At 37.8% G+C, this 19,830-nt stretch overlaps 2 protein-coding genes and 1 long non-coding RNA gene across 4 annotated transcripts in view; 2 read left to right on the top strand and 1 right to left on the bottom strand.

The window, feature by feature from the left end:
• The window catches only part of LOC575576 (geranylgeranyl pyrophosphate synthase), a 17,679-nt gene extending 17,019 nt beyond the window's left edge, over positions 1–660 (bottom strand). The window contains exon 1 of the mRNA XM_030979786.1: positions 541–660. The gene's annotated coding sequence lies outside the window, so the exon portion shown is untranslated. The remainder of the gene's footprint in view (positions 1–540) is intronic.
• A 3,139-nt stretch (positions 661–3,799) lies between these two features.
• On the top strand, positions 3,800–6,670 carry LOC115921739. Of its 2 annotated transcripts, XR_004063079.1 has the most exons (4): positions 3,800–3,843; positions 5,132–5,229; positions 5,659–5,803; positions 6,355–6,670. It is a non-coding gene; the product is annotated as an uncharacterized LOC115921739 (long non-coding RNA). The 2 variants fall into 2 exon arrangements; XR_004063078.1 differs by lacking the exon at positions 3,800–3,843 and having other exon boundaries at positions 5,088–5,229.
• Positions 6,671–9,954: 3,284 nt separating this feature from the next.
• On the top strand, positions 9,955–19,607 carry LOC100891354 (F-box/LRR-repeat protein 15; the record flags this gene model as incomplete). Its single annotated transcript, XM_030979784.1, is given in 3 exon segments — positions 9,955–10,371; positions 14,973–15,638; positions 16,636–19,607. Coding segments are annotated over 3 exon segments (1,212 nt in total). The 3' UTR covers positions 16,844–19,607.
• Positions 19,608–19,830: the final 223 nt, after the last annotated feature.

Genomic DNA, 19,830 nt, shown 5'->3' with positions numbered 1-19,830 from the left:
CCCCCCCCCCCCCCACTCAGAGGTCGGAATGACCGCATGCGTGTTGCCAAAATGTCCGGTAAAGGGGTACTTTTCGTGCGACAAAGTCCGGCCCGAGAATTGTAAAAAAGGGGTGTATTTGACTTTTCACACCCGGAGATTTCTTTAAAAAGGGGGTGTTTTTCTTTTTTTTCTCTCATCTCTTTGGACTCCTGAGAAATTATTCCGAATTTAGGGGGGTACATTGAGCATTTTTCTGATTTAGGGGGGTCTCCAAGGCAGGAAAAGCACGCGAAAAGCCCGCGAAAGGGGGGTTCGGAAATGTTGGCAGTCCTCAGATAGGGGGTGCTTTCAAAAAAAGGGTACGAGCATATGCGTACCCTAAATAACACTGAGTGGGGGGGGGGGGGGGGCCGGGACGGCTCGAAACTTACTGCTACAAACTTACGACTAAAAATACAAGTTGCACAATAATATCAAGCGCAACGATAAACTCGCTCAATTTAATTGCGCAGTGAACGAGTGAAGACTCGCAGCGCCACTAAAGTAAAATCTACTCACCAGAGTCGTCACTATATGTCAGAATCCGTCGATGCTGTCCTTTGCTGTTTGCTGTGATGATCTCCGTTGATTGTAGTGCACTCCGATGCGTAGTCTATACTTCTGTTATCTGGTTACTGGTAATTCCCTTTTTTTTTTAAAAAGAAGATAGAGGAAAAGGAGAGAGACAGAGAGAGGGAGAGAAAGAAGAAAGAAAGAAAGAAAAAAGGGAGAACATGAAACTTAACTTTACACTTAGGCCTACATATTACATTTCCGACTGAGTTGGCTCGACATGTGCTGAAGTAGTCTGCGGACGAAAGTACAACAATACGAAAACAGAAATTATATGAAATTGTCTTTAAGAGAGAAAGAGAGGTTAATTCTAAAATGAAATGAAAGGGGTTATGTGACTCTCAAGGAGGAAATTACAATTTCTATCGCTCATGACGACTATTTGGAATTTCCTAATTTTTTTTAAAGTTCAAGAACTTCCTGGGGCTCCGCCCCATGCAAGACTCTCGGCAACAGCAAATTATTTACACAATTTCTTGCTGTCTGCTGCCTCGAGATCACTGGAGCGAAGAAAGGTAAGATATAGCAAGAATCCCTATTCAGTGAAGGATTTATCCCTTTTATTATTAAAGACTCCCGACAAAGGCTCTCCCCTGCAAAATTGGAGAGAGTTTTATGTAGTTTAAGCTTTTAACAACCACGCCCGTGGACCTTTTATTATTTACACAAAGGTAAAAGTGTATAGCAAGAATCCCTATTTAGTGAAGGATTCATCCTTTTATGCAGATGCTTCTTCTACCATTCTTGACCAGAAGTGCGTTTCAAACTCAATGATATGGGCATCATCCCATTGAATGTTGTGTCCAGTGTTACGGGTTTGTTTTGCTACTTGCTGCCTAATCTGAGGGGCTCTGTTGTGCTCTTTAAAAAGAGGACACAATAGGGGCGGCGCAATTCAAATATCAAGGAATGTATTAGAGTTTATTTCTAAAATGAAATGAAAGGGCTATTTGACTCTCAATAAAAACTCTAATCCATCCCTTGAAATTTAAATTGCACTGCCCCCATTCAGTGTGCCATTTTCAAAGAGCACAAAAAGGCTTCAGATTGAAGATTCCATCTCATAAAATCGTCTATAAGAGAGAAAGAGAGTTTATTTCGAGAGAAAAAATGAAATGAAAGGGCTACTTGACAAGAGCCCTTTCATTTCATTTTAGAAATAACCTCTTTTTTCTCCTAAAGACAATTTCTCTCTTGAAAAGGCTCTGCCAGACCCCTCAAGCTCTGCCATGTTGTATGGATCCATTAGAAAGCAAATGAGCCCACTCAATAATTGATATAAATTATATTAAAACGTCATAGCCAGGGCTCAAATTAATTTTTTGTCCACGGGGGCTCTTCCCCCCAAAAAGAGCCCCCGTGAGCCTTCTCACGGGGGCTCTTTTAGTACTGACGGGGGCTCTTTTTTTATACAAATATCCATTGAATTGGTACCTATGATACTCCTCAATTATTTGCTATTTCATCATTATCATTCCAATCAGCATTTTCCCTCTTACAAATTTACAAGCTACATAGCTGTTACTGGCCTGTGTATATACTATATACGCATACAACACTGATCTTTATGATGTCTTTAACTTGACATATCTTCTTCTCCCCTTGCAAACGAGAAAGAAAACAAGGTCATTAAAAGGGATTAAGCGACAAATAATGATTGTGATTCAAATTGATGCGAATATTTGTTTGAATAAGCACTGCTATTCACCCGAATCTTCTTTGTAAAAACAACTTTTACAAATCTCAGTCATGCTTACTGAGTTGAGACGTTCCATTCAATGTAAAATACTCATTAAAGAATACACTTCTCCTAATCTGAAAGTGATCTTACAACACAGTGGCAGATTTGCATGGCTGAGAGATTCTGGTGAAAAGCATTGCTTATTCAAAAAAATCCTTGCATCAATTTGAATCACAATGATTATTTGTCGCATGATCCTTTTATTAAATAACCTTGTTTTCTTTTTTGTTTGGGGGAAAAGAAGCTATGTACGTTAAGAAATCATAAAGATCAGTTGTATTATGCGTATATACATTATGATACCAGAACAAAATATGTTGATTATCAGAATGTCATTTTGGAATACCTCTATACAAATACCACATTGTCTTTAGCCCGTATCAGTATTAGTATCATGCAATATAAAGCTATTATTCTTTATTTAATTCAGTATAATGCTTTTCCTCAAAAATAGTTTTGCCATTTTGTTAGGGTTGAGACGCTAAGAAATGGTTTCAAATGTACATTACACGAACCCTGAACCATTGCAAAATGATGGTGGTTCTCTCTCTCTCTCTCTCTCTCTTTACTTTAATCATGCATTATCAACTACATATAAAGCAGCAACCAAAAACTTAGGGTTATCTGAGATAGGTGAAAGTAAGAGTTAAAAAGAAAGTCATGCTAAAACGGCGCTTCACTCCCCCCCCCCCCCCCCATGAAAAAATAAAATAGATTAGTAGTCCTCCTCTCCAGCACCCCCTCCCCGCTTTAATATCACATTTTCACTTGGCAGCCCAAGGGGCCGGGGGTGGGAGGAGGGGGTTAAACCCCTAACCCCCCCCCGTAGATCTGCCCATGTTACCATATCATTCCACGACATCTTGGTCTTCCTCTTCTTCTCAATAGGGAATTTTAGATTTGCGTGGACGTGGACGTGTTACGTCCTTTTAAGGCACTGGCAGTCACATGTCACGTCCTTTTAAGCACTGGCACTGCCTTAAAAGGAGGTCACACGTTTCAGTCCACGTTCCCATCGTGCAAATCTAAAGGTCCCTAATATTGATTTACTGGTCGAGGTTCATTATTTGCTAGTCATTTGAAATCACCAGATTTCAGCGGGTTAACGCTTTCACAACGAAAAACTTCTCCATGACCATTTTCTGCCCTTGCGCGATCGCCTCCAGCTCCAGCAGACATAGCGCGGCAGCGTGCACACGTACCGCTACTAAGGCGCCTATAACCAAAGACGTTTAAATATAATTACTAGACGGAAAGCAGCACGCGCGGAAACCATGCCGACGAATGGGATTAGGCTCCGCCTCTTTTGGATCATTTGAAGACAAAATAAGCACCCGAGGCGGCTTTTTGATTGGATAAGTGCCTCATGAATATGTATTTTATCGATAGTATCGCTTAAGAAACCGGATAATATATTTGACCTCATTGCGTCACTTTAATTATGCAGATTTATGCACGACGCTATATACACTCGCACAAACTGAGAAGAGTTAGTTCATTGAGAATGGGTGAGTAATTGATTGAAATATGAGTAGATTAAGTGAATTTTGTCATCAATTTTGAAAAAGCTGCAATAGCCTTCGTGATCTACGGTAATTTCGTTACATTGTGAGACCATTCTCAACAGATTTTTGGGGAAAAGACTAGGAAAATATTGCTCTTGAAATTGCACTTTGATTTTCATCGTCATGAAGTAGTTTGACTGCGGTTTGCTGTCATTTCACCCTAGTACTCCAGTTAGGGCCCCGGGGTTCCGGCAGGCTCACCCCTGGGAATTTCGGTGCTCATTTGCATCAAGATCAAACTTTCTAATCAATTTTTATTTGAGATTTGATCGTCATCATGAATCTAATTCACCAATCACCGATTAATTTAAATCTAGATTTAACGTTACACCTTAAAATAATTTACGAAGCATGATTTTTTTGATAATCCAAGTGGATTAATTCTTGTTAAAATCTTTAGTAGATGTGGACTCTGATGGCTTTACTTATCAATATCGGTGCCATCCGTTCGCTCAGTTGCATACGCGGTGCGTGTCAACTTTATTTAGACCAAAATTATCTGTGACCATTGATAATCAAACAACTCCAAATCCTATTCATTTAGATGTAAACCTGAAACTTATTAATAAAATATATTTAAAAAACATCAACACTAGGATTTGTTTATTTAATATTTAGATTTTGTGTGGATCCAGCGTGCTTGTCAAGTTGTCATTATAGATCTACTACTACTAGACCTAGGCCTAGTACTAGATCTAGATCTACACTCAAAAAGGGGGGGGGGGGGTTCTAGAAAAACATACACATAAAAAAAAGCTCAAGGGGTGGGGGGGGGGGGGGGTAACCCCAAACCCCCCCCCCCCCCCCCCCACTGCGTACGCGCCTGACCCCTATCAATTCTTTTAATATATTAGAGATTTTTTTCTTCTCCAAATTGTGCAGTTCATGTTGATAAATCTATTTGTGTAAGAGAAGACCCCTAGTCCACAATTATGTTTACTTATGTAGATCTAGTCCACTTCTTCTTGTCTTAATAAACCAATTCTACTTAAGACTACTTTATATGTATAGGCCATATAAAGCACTTTTTGAAGCACAAGTTAAATCTTCCATTTGATTTTAATTTGTACTGTGGTCCATTAAATTGGAATGTAGATTTCCACACCATATTAAAATTAAGGCCAACCATGACCTGAAAAATAGCTTTTATGCTAGATCTATTTTTATTTTGTTAAGGAGAAAGGGACGCCTTGATTGTAATATTGATTTTGTTTTCTTTTTGTTCCAACAGATTGAAACTGATGAAGATCGAGCTGGAAGGAGTTAACTGATGAGTAGACATTACAACATTTCTTATATTTGCAAGATGAAGCTGAAAGTCCCATGCAGGTAACATTTTCAGGATATTTAGCACACAAATATTAAACGACCACCTATTAATTCACTAAAAAAGAAAATGGAACTAAGTTTATGTTGCAGGTGTATATAGTGGAGGGGATATTTTATTCTAGTTCTTCCCTTTCTTTCTTTACTAAGGGATTTGTCCTTATTTACAGGAGGTCCTGTATGTAGAAGAACGATGTCTAATGCACATTCAAAGCACTACATAATAATAATAATGATCATACATGTAGGGTATACACGGAACCCCTCATTACTTTTTTTTGTAAGTGGTCCTTTCACTTCTTGAGCAATGAAGATGAAGAAGAACACAACATGAGATTAATTAAAGTCTGTTTATAGGATGTATTATGGTTGATATGTATCTATTATTATCACTTTTTAATTGAAGTACCTACATTGTTTTCTCTTATGTAGGATGATGCTTCTCTACAGTGGATGATGAAGGCATGCTGATTACAAACCCAGGAGAGGAACAAAGAACAGATATTGACAGAATCATATCTAGAGATGCGGGCCTACTACACTTCATACGAGCAAGTTTGCTAAAGTAATATACAATGTAGGTACCCCCAATAAACTATTGTAGAACACATATCATGCAGAAAGTTATAGATCTGACAAACATATTTTTCATTGTCCATTACTTGTAAAAGAATACTTGACTGAATATCACAATTGTGATTTAGATTTAAAATAAAATGTTGATATAGATGAAATATAAGTCTACATTACGTATGTTTTAATATCATTATTTCCAGTACATTCTCTGGTCCAAGTTGTTTGGTAATTTTATGTCCCATACTTAACCGAGTATTATTCAATTATGAGCACAAGTTCACAATACAAGTACATTGTACACGTATTACTTATTTCATACCTTGTCTGATCCAAGCTCCAGCAGGCCTATCATCTTAACGGGATCATCAGAAATAATCTAAGATGTGGTCAGTAACTAGTCTTGTAGGAAAAATAGTTTTGGTTTGCCAACTATAACCCCAAGTGAATTTCAGTCCTTTGTCATGTTGTCAGAGCAGGTATCATGTGTGTATGTTATTAGTCATTGTTGTTTTTCTTATACACTGTATCTTATTTCATTTTTCCATTCAACAGACTTGGGTATCATTACAGCCCTTACTTCTGAAACCTAGGCTACAACTTTATTGATGAATGCAGGAGACATCTACATGGGACTACGTCTTGAAGATGCCACCCTCATATAATGAAAGAGGACAGTAGAGATGGGTTTAAACTTGAATATTTACATGATATTTATTTATTATTTGTATTATATGTTTGTAGAATAGCACAATCAATCAAGCTAATGAATTTATCATCATGTCAACTTTCAAATGATTAAAGATAACTAATCATCAATGAATAAACATTAACATTTTAACAACATCAACTACCATCTTATAGGAGGACTGGGCAGAAAGATTCTCCTTGAAATTTGAGTGATAAAGATCTATCAGTCTATATCAAAGATTGAATTAATCATGATATTTTAATTATAATTATACTATTATATTATCGATTTTTTTTTATAATTATTTGAAGTTTGTAGATTATTACATTATTGCTGCTTCAAGTATAGTATGTAAGAAGGTTTGAAAGACGACCCTCTAAATGCACTAAATATGGGAACTGCTAATCACCATTGCCTTTTGTATCCAAACTGCTAATTTTAATAGAATCATGTTTTGATACTTCCTAGCTTAAGAAAAGGGGGGGGGGGGGGGGCTTGTTATCCTCTTCCTGGTGCTGTTTCTACATGGACCATGTAACAGGTTGCAAAATTGTAAACAATATTATATTTGTTATATGTTTATATTAGAAGGATTTAGAAAATGAAAACGTTTTGAATCATAGAACTACTGTTGCTAGAAGTAATTGCAGTATTGATGTGTAAGGGAAGGGGGTGGTTTTCCCAGTGAAATTAACGGTATGCCAATGTAAAAATTAATACAAAAAAGAGAAAACTATTCTTAAAAATAAAATTATAAAGGACATGGGCCTCCTAACTAACTAACCCTGGTACCACTTCTGGGTTGTTGTTGTTGTGTTTTTTTTTGTTTTTTTTTTTTTTTTTTTTTTTTTTTTTGGGGGGGGGGGGGTGTGGGCAACCCAATTAAAAATTTCCAGTGTTAAATTCCATTGTCTTTAAACAAAAATGATGTCAAGATGTTGAAAACAGTGTTTCACTTTCCGTTTTCAAGTTAGAAAATTTGAATAAAATGATTAACATATTTTCCGATCTCTCTGGTCTCTACATTAAAAATGTTCAAAGCTCCTGCAAAGGCTGCAAAAAAGAAAAGTGAAGATAATCCAAGTGAAATGTGGACAGTAATGGAGTGAATATGGAATGGTCGATCGTAGTTGATAACGAGTAAATGTAAATGAGTGGTATTACGACTGAAAGTGAGACAGAAAGGAACTGCAACAGGTTGTTCAGTCAAGACAACAAACCGTTAGTTGCAGAAGATAATTTACGAAAGAGAGAGAAAGGGAATCATTAAGGTACGTTGAGAGTGGGTGGAGAAAAACCGTCCATTTTGCCACATAATTTGTCTAAAATAAGGAAACTTTAAAATGTAAAATCATAGCCAGAGAATGTGTTGTTATATGGCTTATAGCATGTTTGATTTAATAAAACAAAAACAGACCCAGTTATTGATAGACTAGTAAAAAGGGAATAAGATCGAGAAATTAAGAATATCAGTATTTCTTATTCAATGAAGTTAAGGCCACTCCCCCATATTAAAAAACAACAACAACACAAGAACGAGAGGTACTTTAAGGTCCACTTCCCAGATGCATCCTGGGTACACCCGCTGTTTTACTGGTGATCGATAATACACGTTCGAGCGCGTATTTCACCTAACGGTGATCGCATCAGAATAATCCATGCTGATTCGCTCAATCACTTGCGTTGCTAGCGCGCAGCGTGATGAATAAATTACCCATAATTCCGTACAGTAGATTATTTGACCTCTCTAATTACGCTGATACGCGTATTGTCTTTACCATGTAGTGAACATATCATTCCAGTACACTTTTCGCGGGGAGCATCCTACAGAATGCATAATTCATAAGGCTCATGAATTATGCATGGGGGGCTTATTTTGGCTTCTAATGGATCCGGACAAAATGGCGGAGCTTGGGGGCCTAGGAACGTCTAAAGCTTCCGCGCTTTGCGCGGGAGGCCTATCACCCGTATCACCCACACCCCCTAATGAGCGCCCAAAAGTGATTCGCTTACTCACCAGCGCCCCTCCCTAAAATAAGATCCTAGCTCCGCGCCTGCATTAAAATATATAGCTATGATGCTGACTAAGTTGACGAAATAATTCGTATATTTATGTCGTCGAGGAAAATGACCATTTGCGCATACGCAAGTTCTATAGATAATCCATAGGAAAAACAATTTAGCCTTCGGCCCCGGGTTTATAGCGCTAAATTTGTAGATATTGGGACATTTAATTTTGTCGGTAATTGGTGGCCAGTTTTGTCGGTACTCGTTGGCCTCTACACCCCCACCCCCCCCCCCCCCCCACTGAAAAAGGTCTAGCGACGCCCCTGCCGGCAACCAATATCCAAGTGCACAGGTAGTCTAGTTCTTACCGTCTCCTTTTTGCATGTTCCTGTATTGTTTAATTGTTGAAAGTTTTTGATAGACCTAGCCTATATTGTGTGTTTCTCTGTAATTTGTATAACATGTATTTTAATATATATTTTCTTGTTTTTGTCTTTGAATGTGAAAATTGATAAATAAATAAAATGAAATGAAATGAAATGGATCAAGCTACGAAATTGAAGTATTGACACGAGTCACAGGGTGGATTAAACACCCCCCTCACCCCCCCCCCCCCCCCGCCCGCTCCGATTAGGCCCTTATCTCATAAAATGAGTTGCAATAGGTGCACGCAGGTGACTTTTTTGTAATGGTCGCGGAAATTAACCATGGTTTCTGCCCGAATGGAAATTTAATGAAGTATTGTTGACCTATTTGGCTTACATTTCATATAATAATCTCAGAAATTAAAATGTTGAGGTGTGTTAAAGTAAGACTGAAAGAAAATTATGAAGTTTATCATCCAGGAAAAGTTCCTTTTTTTCCTATTATGGTTGGATTTTTTGAGGATACCGTAAAGCAGAATTTCGGTTATCGCGATCTGGAACGATGACGATGAGTTAGGGATGATAATAAAGATGCTTGGTTCCTTGTAAGACTAAGAGTAGACTACAGCCGTGCAGAGCAGGTACATCTTCTTCTTCCAATACTAGCACGTCTATAGTGACAGAAATGTAAATCAGGTAAATCTTAACTCCAATTAAGATTCATTTTTAGAGTATTACATTTATTGCCCTTCTGTCGTGGATGCGCCATGGACGTGAGAGAGCCAGGCCCAGAGGGCCAGACCCGGCCCGTGCTACATCATATGCACCGCGGCCGCGCACGCGCACCGCATCATCATTATTGAATTATTCATATCCTGGCCTAAGCTTGGCAGTGAAATGGTAGAATTTATGATGATTTATATGTTTTCTTGAGTTTATTTAACCAGATTTTGATTAAGTGATGGTGACCTTTAATTGGAGTAGTTAAGTTTGAAGAATTAATGTGTCAAAAATGATGCTGATCCCTTTTCTATTTTATTTATGATTTTACTTTTTCAACAGGTGTTTACCGACTCTAGATCTAGAGCTCTATATTGACTATGCACATGAAAAAAAGGTATCCAGTTCATCATCATCATCATGTGAATGTAATGCCAGTCAATTAGAGAAAATGGCTGGTGACGGACAAGAATGGGAAGAAGTAATCATCCTTCAGAACCAGGATGGAGAACCGATTGCGAAGAAAAGAATGGATGTGAACGGAGAACAGGGTAGGAAATCTGAATCAGACGTGAATGGATCCAGAGACGCTGGGAGTGGTGCACTGGACAGGGACGTCCTGAGTCACCTGTCGATCATGTCGATGAAGGCGGGTCTTTCTTTCTCACCACACAGTGACTGGACGAAGGTCTGCAAAGAAAGGACAAGTCAGAGGTCGAGAGACGATGATGAAGAGGAGGATGAAGAGGAGGAAGACGATAATCCATTGAATGTTGTCCCTGCTGATGGGTAAGGAAAATGGATGTCATAATTCAGGGGAAATCCCTAGTGACTGTGGGATTGTTTAAAAAAATATGTATTTCATTGATTTTTCATTTAATATGACATATGTACATGTACATGTATGTCATTGATTGTTGCTCCTACATGTACATTTACGGACACAAAAATGAAGGTTATGGGAGGGTATGTAAAAGCACAAGTTTACAATAATAATTGAGGGCAAAACTATGGGAAATGTAGAAAAATTGAATATATGAAATGTCTAGTTCAAAACACATGAACAGCTGCTCACATTGGTTATCCCACAGTTTCTTACCTTTCAGGTTGGTTAATTGGACTTTCCTCAAACATTTACAGATCTTTTCCCCTCATTTTTCTGCCTTAATCAAAAACAACTTGTTTCCAGGGGTTGCACTCCCCCTTTAAGTTAAAGTTTGTAATAGGTTTGTCACACCTAGTAATAGCGACAGTAATTAATGTGACAGTCAGGCTAACCATCGTCTAGTGCCCTCTAGTGGTGACTGTGAATCGTATGAATGGAAGTTGCAGCAGGTTAATCACAGTCTAGTTCCCTCTATTGGTGGTGTCATGACAAAATAGTGATCTGTGGCCTAGATTTGTTAAATCCTCAGGGTAATTTATCATAGATTTTCGTTGTAATGACAAATCTTGCATTTCAAAGGTAGTATTTTGATGTAGTTCGACAATATCAGCCAAGAAGTTGATCTGTGAAATGTTTATTAATTTTCATGTATCTAAAAGAATATGAAAAAAACATTTTACTCAAAATTTAGTTTAAAGAATAGTGATCATTGTTTATTTAGAGAAAATTAGGGTTCATTTGAAATAAGAGCAATGTGGTACAATTACATGTACATGTACCTGGTTCTGTTATTACCCCTAATCTAGCAATTAACATCCTTCATGTACATGACACATGTGCATATATACGGTATGTACATGTAGGAAACACAAGGAGTAGGCTAAATAGCTTGTAAAAAATACTTGTGAACTTGGTGCCACTTGAAGAGTTAATTGATTCACATGAGAAGGACTATGACCAACACATCATGAGACTTTGCTAAAATAAGTATTCATGGTGAATGGCAAAATGTGACATTTCTTATGAGTTACAGACTTGAGGTTATCTGATTTATACTTGGACTGAATGCCATGCCCTATGGGATACATGTGTACACATGTATACATCATGTATAATCTTCTAAATTTAAGGCTTAATGGAGGACTACGTAGTAATTCCAAGTGCTAATTTGTCTGCGTCAACGTCTAAGAATATCGTCACCCAAGGCCACTGCGATTTCTGCAGACTTAATATACAAATACATGACCACATGCTTCTTAAAATTATTGATGAGGGCAGGTCCAAGCTATTTGGATTGTGACGTACGGGACATTTAGAGACTTTTAAAATTAATTAAAAAATTGGTCAGAACTAAAACTTTCCACAAATGAACTAGCCCATAATAGCCACAGACTCATACCAAAAGATAGCCATATAAATAATTTCATCTGTTGTTATTTCTTGTTTAAAGTCTCTAAATGTCCCGTACGTCACAATCCAAATAGCTTGGACCTGCCCATGAATAATACTGATTGGAGCTGTCCACTTATAGTGTATATTTGGTCCTTTTGGTGAGAGATTGGTACCTTCAGCAGACTTTTAGGCAAACTACAGTCAAACCTGCTTTAGTGACCACCTCTCTACAAAGACCACCTGTCTACAAGGACCACATTTATTGTTTCCCTTGAAAATGGTTTCTCATTGAAACATGTACTTAAGGAACCTGTCTACAAGGACCACCTGTCTACAAAGGGCACTTTTTGTGTTTCCCTTGGGCGGTCGCTATAGACAGGTTTGACTGTATTTAGTCTTCGCATCCAAAATTTGCATGTACTGTGCCTTGGTTGAACATTTTATTTTCCACACTGATATGCTAGGCAACCTTCAAACTGTAAATTACAAAAATCTAATGGTAGGCCTAATGATTTGATCTGTACACATAGACCCATGTTAATCTTTTCTTGTTGATAACCCAAACTACCTCCTGCTTAATTACTACTCAATCCCCCCCCCCCCCCCATGAAGTACACCTCACCTCACGTATCCCCAGATCCCCCAACCCCCCCCCCCCCTTCCCACCTAAATAAAAATATATCTCTCATAATGTGCAATTGATCCCGTACACTATTTTGAGACTTGAGTTGCAGAACAAAGAACTAATGACAAGAAGGTCTTGGAACTTTATGGGCTTAGTACAATACATTTTAAAAACTGTATCTCTTACAACATAAATGTACTTTACCTTACCTCTCGTCTGAAAACCCTGAATAATAGCAGGTGTGCGTCATGATTTTCACCTTTCACAGGAAGGCAGTAAATCCTCATCGCAAACAAAGCATAGTAATTTTAAGATTGAAAAGAAGATGAGTTTCCACAAGCAGTCTTTAGTCGCTTTGAAACGATCTTGCATGGATGTGTTCACATTGCTGCTGCTCTTTCACCAGTGCACAACTGTGGGGCAAAGTTTCTGTGTAAAATTAAGCTACTGGTATTTAATTCTTGTAAACAAATAATACATGTTCAAGTATTATAAAAGGAAGTCTTATAATCAAGTGTGTTCAAGATTTTTGACATTTTTCTAATGAAATTTTAATTGCAAAATGCAAACTAAGATCCACGCCCCCTCTCATTCCCAGGACCCGCACCACACAACACCACCCCATCCCTACCTACAGTGTACTACTCAGCCCGCCCCTCACCCACCTCACCTGCCTCACCCCCCCTCACCTGCCTCACCTGCCCCTCACCCCCCCCCTCACCCCCCTCACCCCCCCCCCCCCCCACCCCCTCACCCACCTCACCCCTCACCCCCACCCCCCTCACCCCCCCTCACCCCCCCTCACCTGCCCTCACCTGCCCCTCACCCCCTCACCCACCTCACCCTTCCCCTCACCTCACCCCCTCACTCCCCCCCCCCCCTCACCTGCCCTCACCTGCCCCTCACCCCCTCACCCCCTCACCCACCTCACCCCTCCCCTCACCCCCTCACCCCCCCCCCCCCCCCCCCCCCCCTCTCACCTCCTCACCCCCTTCCCAATTTATACCCAGGACTCATCCGGTCACCCTCCCCATTGCTCTTGGACCCACCCCTCGCACTGAACAATGTTCCCCTTCACGTCACACAGCATACATTTTGTGGAAATTAGATTAAACCTAAAGAGCATAGCGGTAAACAAGGCCAGGGCAGGAAGTGTTTGGTTGGGACTGGTAAAACAGGAGAATTAAAGAGACCTGTAATTTAGTTCTCATGTTTTCTTTGACAGCATGAACAAGGTATGAAGAAAATGGTAATAGAAATGATCCCTTTGTAACTTTGTAAGGTTTTTTTTTCTTAATTTCAGAAGCCGCTGGCCATATATCCTTAATAAAAAATGGTTTTCTTGAAACCTCATACATTGTAGGTACAGATAATAAAAAAAAACGAGGACATTCAGAACAAAAGAAAATTTGTTTGTTCATACATGTATGGCAACCAAGAGTTTATAAACATGAAATATGTATATTACTAGACCAAACATTAATTTTCAGTATGGCTAATTAGAATTGGTAATGTACACCCATATCTACCAGTTGATCAGCTAATTAATTCAAACATGTGATGAATTCATTAAACAAAATTGAAGAAATTGGGGATTTAAATGATCTTGATGGCCTGAAACCCTTGAATCAGTGTAATGTAAACTCAACCATTCACGTACCATGCAGGGTTACATGCAGGATGTACATTGTCCCTACCAACCTACATGTACGCGCGCATGCAGTATCTCACCAGAGTACCAGACACTCCGCTGTTGACAGCTGCGATTAGCCCGATGTGTCATTGGTTCTAGAGGTTCACTCCGAGGGCAGCTTAACCACTCATAGCTTGGAATGCCTTATTGCCGTAATACACGTAGCTCTTTAGACTCTCATAATCCATCGTAAGAGCTGGGAGTCGCCCTACGCCTTCTTTTTCGTCAAAAAGCACATGAAGATGTCATTTTTCGAGGGACAAAATTAGTCTAATGAACATATGAAATGGATTTGTTTGGACAAATTTAGTTCAGCTCATGGATGCATTGGTTGAAGTCGAGTTGCTTTTGAGAAACGACTTGACTTGAGAATCATTTTTGGTGTTGGCCTGGATCGAGCTGTCGAGGTTCCTTTGAAAGTGGTGCATTGTTAGTGGAAGTAACTATGGCATTGATTGTGGCAAACTTGATGCGAATACTGAAGCATCTGATTGGAGGCTGTTTAAAACCAAAGAAAAAGCGGTAAGCCTGGTGACCAACGTCCATTGATACATTTAGGCTTTTATCTTTTGTCATTCTAAAATTCCCCTTAAGAACATTTTGTTGAAGGGTAGGGAATAAATTTCCTCTCTAAGAAGCAGCATCATTCTATTATCTGCTAAATCTATCTTGTCCGTAAGTTAATAGTTGGAGTGAAAGAGAATACAATTAGTTGATGTCTTCTTCTTTGTCATGTAGTAAAATCCCGAAAAATCTTTTGTCAATCTATCATTGTTTTCTTCCTCTCACTTTAGATTGACCGTCCTGGATATTCTCCCTTGGGAAGATGTTTTAGTCTCCAGAATTCTGCCCTTCATGAGCCTCACAGACTTGTTTCAGTTGCGACAGGTGTCCTGCGGTTGCCGAGATGCTGTAGCGATATTCTTTGCCTCCAATCATCACCTTGACCTGTCTGCTGTAGGACCTGAATTCACCCAGGATGCCTTTCGCGTTGTATCTGCTGAGGCAAAGAACCTCACCACGCTGAACGTTGCCAATTGCAAGAAGTGGATCACTGACGATCTAATCCTGCCCGTCATCGAAGCGAATAGAAACCTGCGGGATATCAGCATCTCTGAGAACTCGAGTCTGTCGACCAACGTGGTGCGGAGGATAGCCACCAGGTGTCCAGACCTGTGCAGCCTGTCCCTTGCAGAGTGTCAACAGGTGACGTCGACATCTGTTGAGTGTGTCGGGATGAACTGTGACCAGCTGGAGCACCTGGACCTCAGGGGATGCTGGGCTATGGACGATGATACTCTCAGTCTGGTCCTGCAGCTACACCCACAGCTGAAGTGGTTGTCTGTAGCCAGAGCGTATGGTGTTACAGATCTTCTTGTGGATCAGATATGTACGTACTGTCCAAACATTGAGTACTTGGATGTTGAAGGGTGCTGGAGAATCACAGATGCTGCAATTCGGTAAGTGGTTTTTGTTGTTGTTGTAATTTACTGTACACATTACTACCACATTACTGAGAATCTCTGTCTTCTTCTCCTGTTTGATGAGATGTATTCTTGTAAGGTAAATAACTTAATATTACTTGTCAAATGTATGGCCTGCTGACAAGCAAAACTACAGCATTCTTGAGGAATATGATTACTTATATATTGAATGGCTTTGAGTGTGATACAAGAATATATTGCTCGAGCTATGACAATATTGGACGAGTCAAAGACGAGTCTAATATTGCCTTAGCAAGGGCAATTTATTCTTGTACTGTATCAAAAGATAACAAAGCCATTCAATATTATTATTATCTATATTATCCTGACTAGTGAAATAACAAAATTTGACTTACTGTACCATGGTAATATTGATTTGTTTTCGTGTGATATCAATATCGATAGTTGAAGTTCCCGGAGAACTGAGCAATACAGAGACAATATTGGTCAGTAACCGGGTACTGCGCTAAAGATATTGAATGTACTGATTTATTGTACCACTTAAAAGCCTTACATGGATAATAATACCTAATATTGTCCTTTCATTTTATAAGCTTATTTGTATAATAATAATAATAATAATAATAATAATAATAATAATATGTCTTGTTTACCCAGGGTAGCCTCATCAGTATTCATACTGTTCTCCCTGAGGGCCCTGCAATCATATTATTACCCCGGTCATCAGATTCATCTTTGTCAATGTCAATTAAATTGAAGATTAATGAAGCAATACATGTACATGTAGCTTAGACTAAGCACTGAAAACAAATAATTGCATAATTGAAGCACATTTTTTATTTCAGAAACATTGAAAAGCTGATAATGAAATGAAATGTGATATACATGTATATGCACAGCTATCAAAGAACGGTAAACTACATGTATTAGAGAGTTGACTTTGGATGGCCTCTCTTCCAGCATTGAATATCTATTTTGTACCCTCCTTTTCCCCATTTATTTATTTGAACAGCCAATTATGGAACTTGGAGAGCCTGAAAACTTTAAAAGTTAAAGACTGTCGCTATATTACAGAGAGAAGTCTCGCGAGGTTCCGCGCCAAAGGGGTTCAGATTGATGTATTGCTTCCAGAAGAGAGCGATCTCGCCAAGTTAGAGCGCCATCTACGGGCTAGGGAGTTTGGACGAGCAAGGAGTATACCACCCAACTTTGCGTTATGATGTCATCATGCATTGTATTTCAGTCTACATACGAATGTACATGTACTGTATGTGCCACAGTTAATTTAACATATTTAAAACAAGAACAAAACCCCAAGAACATGGCATTTTTAAAATAAAAACTGTTATTTCTTTTATTTTCTTCAATAGTAATTTTGTACTATGCACAAATGAATTGATATGAAAAAAGTGTCCTCAATAGGTTTCATAAGTTTAAAGTACAGTACAGGATAGTGAATTTATATGTACATTGCACATGTACATGTATAAGGAAGCAGAGTTGAGAGTTGGTATTCAGGGTTGGTTTGAAATAATGCATGTCATTGCATGATGCACTGGCAAGTTCTCAAATTCTCATTCCCATCTGTTATCAAATATCAACTACTACAGAACAGTATATATCAGTTCAATTTGTTGTGTTTTTGTAGGGGATGGGGGGGGGGGGGTCTTTGGTTTGTCACTTAACAATATTTTCTAGTTTAAAAGCGACTTTACATTCCAGCAGTATGTTTTCAAAATTTAGTTGGTTCTGGTTTGAATCTACATCTAGCACATCCAATAAGACAATTCCACACATATATATATACATATACATAGGAAAGTATGTATTTGAGTATGAACATGTATACCAGAAATGTTTGTTTTGCACAGTGCCTTGTTAAATTTTAAATATTTGGTATTTGTTTTATAGTAACACAGTTGGAGAGACAAAAACATGTAGAGGTGTTGTGGTCTGGTTGACAAGTCTTCAGATAGTGCACCAGTGTGAATCCCTGTCGCAGCACTAACGTCCTTTGGCAAGACATTAATCCTACATTTGCCACACTCGACCCGGGTGGAGTGAGTGAGTGCCTGGTAGGATTCATATTTCATTCCTTGAATACACTGAGCACTACGGTTGCCGGAGCTAAAGCCAGGGTAATAATATCCAAAGTCCTGTAGATGCTCATTAGAGATTTTTTATATGCACTATACAAGAACAGCATATTATCATGTAACAAAACTGTCATAAGAAGCAAGTATTCCGATTATATATGTAACATGTAATGTAGATATCCGGGAAGGGGAAAGTAATTTATTTGTACCAGATTAAACTGATCATTTGGCCTTTGGTCTCTGAAACACATGTAAGACAAGATTTTGCAAGCGTAGCTGAAGACATATTGAATATTTTCCAAACCCTTTAAATGACATTAATACATTTCCAGTTTTACTTGGCCCTTATCTAGCTTTCATACTTTTTCTACCAGAATTGTTTTAGTAAACATTATTTATTCTTGATCATTAAGTGTACCGGTATGTTTCATTTGATTATGTGGTACTATAATTTCTGACATTACTAGAACATAATATTTGATTTAGTGCAAGCTAATCTTTGACACAGAGATAATCTATTGATTAAAATTTGTAATTTAACACCATAATATGGAAGCTGTAATCCAATATTAAGTGAGTTAATGTGGAAATACGTATTGGTATAAAGTAAAATGATAACTCATGTGAACTGTGAAAAGTGTACAACATATATAATTTCAATTTCCAATATTCAATGTTGTGATATTTGAAACTCCATTGATAATTTGCCAACAAACTCCTGGGTTTTATAGGAAGTTGTATTTAATGTTCCCATATTGTAACAGGAGATACTCCATGATCTTTGAAAAGTTTAATTTAAGATATTATTTCAACATCCAATATTTCATGTTGTGATCTTGGATGCTGCAATTGATCATCTATTAATTATAATTTGCCACCAAACACCGGGTTTGTATCAATTATGTGTTCCTAGATTTAATGTAACATATATTTGTCATGAATTAAGAAAAGTTAATGTGGAAGATATTATTTCAATATCCCATATTAAATGTTATTTGATACTAATAATCTACAATATTAATGCTAATTTGCAACCAAACTCCTGGTATTTATCGGAAGTTGTAATTCTGCACTCCTTAATCCTAGATTCAATGTAAAACAATATCTGATGAACTTTTTAAAATGTATTAAAGATATCATGTATCAATATCAAATATTTAATGTTAAAGGTGATATTCAACACTCCAGTAATTTATTGATTATAAAAATTTGCCACCAAACACCAGTTTTGTATTGTTAGTTCTTAGATGTTATGTAACAGGAGAGTTTTCATGCACATTGAAAAGTTTATTTAAAAGAAAGCTTTTCAATATGAATATTGAATGTGAAGTGATATCAGAAACTCAAGGAAATTTTTAAACTGCAATTTCTTTCATCTTGTACCAGATTTACATGTATATGGGGAAGTTGTAATCACATGTTCCTATGTTCATGACCAACAGATATCAATACATTTAATGAAAGATCAATATCTGGACTTATTACACGAGATTGAGTATTAACATAATTTGGTTCTATGAATAGAAAAGGGAGACCGAAAATACATCTCTACCAAGATTTCCTTCAAGACTTTGTGTGTGAGTGAACTTCAAGTTTAACCATACTCAGAATCAAAGGAAATAGTCATCTGGAAATAGTTTTGATGTAAGATATTTATAATCAGTTTTATTTTACTCTTTCTGAAAGATATAAATAGACAGATTTATATATACAGGTATATATAGTCACAAACAATCAAGAACAGAATTGAACAAACATACAATTTGAGAAGGATGATCAACAATTATAGTATTTTCTTGTTTCACACAGCAACATGTACACATAATATATCTTCAACATCTTGCATATTTCACAACATTAAACTTTTGAATATTAAAATATTATATATTATATTATTTGGCACGTGGAATTCTGTTTGTACTGCATGAGACCCATCAAGTTGTTTTCTATTCTTATAACATTCAATATTGCCAATTTGATGAATACTAAAACAAATGTGCAGTTATGATTGGAACGAATTATTGTATTTTTTAAAATCTAAGTTTTTAATATGAATACTCTGTATATTGAATCAAAATCCTGGGATCCGTTTCACAAAGCATTTTTTTCAA

This window comes from Strongylocentrotus purpuratus, unplaced genomic scaffold, assembly GCF_000002235.5.
Source record: "Strongylocentrotus purpuratus isolate Spur 01 unplaced genomic scaffold, Spur_5.0 spur5_scaffold_10, whole genome shotgun sequence".
Classification (NCBI taxonomy): Eukaryota; Metazoa; Echinodermata; class Echinoidea; order Camarodonta; family Strongylocentrotidae; genus Strongylocentrotus; species Strongylocentrotus purpuratus.
The sequence above is the reverse complement of the archived record's forward strand: the minus strand, read 5'-3'. Positions and strand labels throughout refer to the sequence as shown.